Source organism: Cornus florida, unplaced genomic scaffold, assembly GCF_030987335.1.
Source record: "Cornus florida cultivar Cherokee Brave unplaced genomic scaffold, ASM3098733v1 CherokeeBrave_3.0.0_Hap2_Chr05, whole genome shotgun sequence".
In the NCBI taxonomy this organism is placed as follows: domain Eukaryota; kingdom Viridiplantae; phylum Streptophyta; class Magnoliopsida; order Cornales; family Cornaceae; genus Cornus; species Cornus florida.
The window spans coordinates 18,765,083-18,769,638 of NW_026775575.1; the positions used below are offsets into that span (position 1 = coordinate 18,765,083).

A 4,556-nucleotide genomic window follows, 5' to 3' on the forward strand; every position below is an offset into this window, starting at 1 on the left:
AAGAAATACTTGAAGAATGTGAGAGACTTGCTGTGAAGTGCAACCAATAAAAATCTCAGCTGAAAGCTCTTAGCTCTGAGTTGCAAAAATCCAAACAGCTTCTTGTTAAACATTTCAAACTTAAGCTGTCTACCTTATGTTCAATTTCTCTTATCTTCTTAAGTCTAAAGAAGTCTCAACCCAATACTGAATGGTCAACCAAGAGATGCAGAGAAGAACTCTCACTAATTCTTAACGAAAGGTCTTTGAAAATAGTTGAGATTTGGAAGCAATCCACAAAGCAAATTAGGAAGACTTGAATTGGTTACATCTGTGACACTGCAACTAAAGTAAAACAAAATCACACTGTGTTTGTTAAGGCATCTTCAGGAGAAGTGTATGCAAGATTTCCAATCATAAAATCCTCAAGAATAAAGCATGATTCGTTTGACAACTCCTACAGCAAGTCAAGGTTAAAAGAAAGTGATTTTATTACATTAACTTTCAGGAATTACAAAGTTACCAAAATGTATGTAAAGAAGTCAGATATAATTCCATTTCAGAAAGTTAAGGATAACAAATCTCTTGTGAAGTCTAAGATGATGTGGATACCAAAGAGAATGAATGTTGTGAGTATGTTGGTGTATACTGCTTTCAAAACTGGTAACTCAAATGACAAATGGTATGTTGACAGTGGCTGCTCGAGACACATGACAGGTGATGGTTCCAAGTTTGTTTCACTTAAGAACTTTGATGGAGGAAATGTCATCTTTGGAGACAATCAAAAGGCTAAGATTATTGGTATTGGCACTGTGAGTAAGTCTAATGAACTACCTGAGATCAAAGAGGTATTACTTGTTGAAGGCCTCAAACATAATCTCCTAAGTGTAAGCCAACTATGTGACAATGGGAAGAAAGTCTATTTTGATAAAGAAAGATGCAATGTGGTTGATACTGAATCTGAAAAAGTCATATTCTCAGCCTACAGATCCTCTGGAAATGTGTATACAGTCTCAAAAGAAGCTACTTACTGCAATTTGACCTCTCTAGATGAAGCTATACTGTGGTACAAGAGACTAGGTCATCTTCACTCTAAGAATCTAATCAAAATCCTGAAATTGAAAGCTGTGAAAGGTCTACCTGATTTAAAGTTCAGTGACAATCATCTATGCAAAACATGTCAGCAAGGCAAACAAACTAAAGTGTCATTCCCTTCCAAAGAAATCAACACATCCAGAGCTCTTGATCTGATACATATGGATCTCTGTGGTCCTACCAGAACTACAAGCATTGGAGGAAGTAAGTACTTTATACTGCTCATTGATGATTTCAGTAGAATGGTGTGGGTTTACTTTTTGAAAGAAAAGTCTGAGGCTATAACACACTTCATTAAGTTTGTAAATTTTATTGAAAATGAAAGAAGCTGTATTGTGAAGAAGCTTAGATCTGACTTTGGTTCTGAATTTACAATGAGGGAATTTGAAAGTTACTGTGATGTAAAAGGTATCAAGAAAGAATTCTCAGTTGTAGCTACTCCTCAACAAAATGGGGTTGTGGAAAAGAAGAATAGAACTATTCAGGAAATGGGAAGAACTATGTTACTTGAAAAAGGTCTTGCAAAAGGATTTTGGGCTGAAGCTGTTAATACAGCTGTGTATATCATCAACAGGGTACTTCTTAGACCATATTCATGTAAAACTCCTTTTGAACTATGGTATGGAAGACCTGCAACAGTTCATTATTTTAAAGTGTTTGGCAGCAAGTGTTTCATTCTCAATCATATAGAGAACTTAAGAAAATTTGATTCCAAGGCTGATGAAGGGATATTTTTGGGGTACTCTACAAAAAGCAAGGCTTATAGATGCTACAATCTAAGATCCTCCAAGGTTATTGAATCAATTCATGGTAAATTTGATGAGACTCCACAGCTCAGCATTAATGATGACATCAATTCTACACCAGGATCAACTGAAGCCAGTCCATCTCATTCTGTTCAAGGGTTAGATAAATCTATTAAATCTACTTCAGAACTTGATGATCATAGAGAAGTTACTTATCCAGGATTACAAAAATAGGTTCAAGCTGAAAACATTATTGGTTCTCCTCAAGCTGGTGTTCAGACAAGAAACAAGAAGAAACTCACTGAATTAGAAGCTGATGATGGAGAAGAATACAGTCATTTTGCAATGCTGTCCTCTATTGAACCAAAATCTTACTCTGAAGCATAAAAAAGTGAAGATTGGGTGGTTGCTATGAAAGAAGAACTTAAAAAAATTCATAAGAATAACACTTGGACACTGGTTCCTAGACCTGCAGCTAAGAATGTTATTGGTTCCAAATGGATTTACAGAAACAAACTTGATGAAAAATGATCAGTTTTCAGAAACAAGGCTAGATTGGTGTGTAAAGGATACTCTCAACAAGCTAGTATTGACTATGATGAAACCTTTCCCCCAGTTGCTAGGATGGAATCTATTAGAATGCTCTTGTCCTTTACTTGTCACAAGTAAGTCAGAGTGTATCAAATGGATATTAAGTCTGCCTTTTTGAATGGAGAGTTAAATGAAGAAGTATACCTGGAACAACCTGAAGGTTTTGAAGATCCCAAGTCTCCCTCCTATGTCTTCAAGCTAAACAAGTCCTTGTATGGTCTCAAACATTTCATAGAGGAAAAGTGGATAATACTGTTTATGTCAAGCTTTATCAAGATCAGTTCCTCATTCTTTAAGTCTATGTTGATGATATTATGTTTTGTGGCTCCAATACATCTTTAGCATCAGAGTTTGCAAACTTGATGAAAACCAGATTTGAAATGTCTCTTTTGGGAACTCTTAGATACTTTTTAGGTCTTCAAATTCATCAAACCTCCAAAGGAATCTTCATCTCTCAACAGAAATATGCCTCTGAGTTGCTTACAAAATTCAATATGACTGAGTGCAAATCTATTTCAACTCCCTAATGTCCTAATTCCAAACTGTCTCTTGAATGTACCACATAATCAGTTCCCTCTACTCTTTATAGGTCTATCATTGGCAGTTTATTGTATCTCACAGCTTTATGACCTGATATCATGTATTATGTGGGGTTGGTACCAAGATTTCAAAGCAATCCTAGACTCTCTCATCTTCAGGCTGCTAAAAGGATTCTGAGATATGTCAAGGGTACTATTTCCTATGGTCTACATTATATCTTCTCCTCAACATTATCTATCACAGCTTTTTCAGATGCTAATTGGGGTGGATCCTTACCTGACAAAAAAAGTACATCAGGTTGTTGTTATCTTCTTGGTTCCAACTTAGTTTCTTGGTTAAGTAAGAAACAGGATACTGTCTCTTTGTTTACTTCAGAAGCTGAATACATAGCTGCTTCTCAGGCTGGTTCTCAACTTCTCTGGATGCACACTACTCTTGCTGATCTTGGTCTTCATTTCTCAGGTCCTCCTAAACTCTATTATGATAATCAAAGTGCCATTGCCATAAGCAAGAATCCTACACTTCACTGGAAGAGCAAACATATTGACATCAAGTATCACTTTCTCAGAGACAAAGTTCAGAAATGCCTCATTGACATTACTTACTTACCAACTGAAAATCAACTGGCAGATATCATGACTAAACCTCTTTTCCCTCAACGGCTTTCAACCCTCAGAGCTCTTCGCAGGGTTGTTCCACCCCCTTTCTAAGCCTCTCATTGTTGGTCCTTTTCACCTTTTGTCCTTCAATGTCAAAAAGGGAGAGAATGGACTAAAATAAGGATAGTTTTTCAACTATCCCTTCTCTTACTTACTGCTATTGTTAATTTGCTAAGTATTACTTTGGCTGAGTCTACTATTATGAGGTCAAATTTCATGATTGAAGTTTTTGTCATTACAGGCAAAAGGGGGAGATTGTTGGTCCTAAGTTCCTTAGGCATTGTTTGCCCCTTTAATGTCAAAAATAAGAGTGGCAGTGGCTTTAAAGGGCTTCTTCAGTGTCAAAGTTGTTTGAAATAAGCCTCAAGGATAGTGTGGTCATTTTCTATTCAGTGACTTATACCTCATTACTGTTTTAATGTATTCATCACAGCTCATCTATCTGTTCTTGCTTAATTTGCTGAGAATTGTGTGGATTCAGTTCATGAAAACTGTCACAAATGATTCCAGGAGTAGCATTGTCATTTCTCAGGTGTATTCAACATATACACATATGTTTTGGATGCTGCATTACACTAGATTGACCTGAGTGAATCAGCACTGTCATTTATACAGTTTCAGGATTTTTCTTAGCTAAGAAGTTAAAAAATCTGTTGTAAGGGTATTTTAGTCATTTCTTATTATGCTCAGTAGTGTGACATATTTCAATGGTCCCAAATTAAGTGAATATACAAGAATATTGCATTTCTTGGTGGCTAAGTCTAGAGCTGAATGGAATTTGCAGCATTGTACTGTATGTGTGTACTTTAATGTGCATAAGGACAAATCTGCTGAGGTAGCCTTCTATGATTGGCTCTTGCTCTTGGAAATATCTGTATTGCACTGTGTCAATGATTGGCTTGAGGTGACAGGTGTAATCTGTGGGTGTATGAAGGTCTGTGCATTT

The 4,556-nt window shown here is 36.3% G+C and overlaps 1 protein-coding gene across 1 annotated transcript; it reads left to right on the forward strand.

Annotated features, from left to right (window-relative positions):
* The first annotated feature begins 3,049 nt into the window (after positions 1-3,049).
* LOC132309066 (secreted RxLR effector protein 161-like) lies at positions 3,050-3,661 on the forward strand. The gene has a single exon (XM_059807419.1). The coding sequence runs from the start codon at positions 3,050-3,052 to the stop codon at positions 3,659-3,661; it is 612 nt and encodes a 203-aa protein (XP_059663402.1).
* Positions 3,662-4,556: the final 895 nt, after the last annotated feature.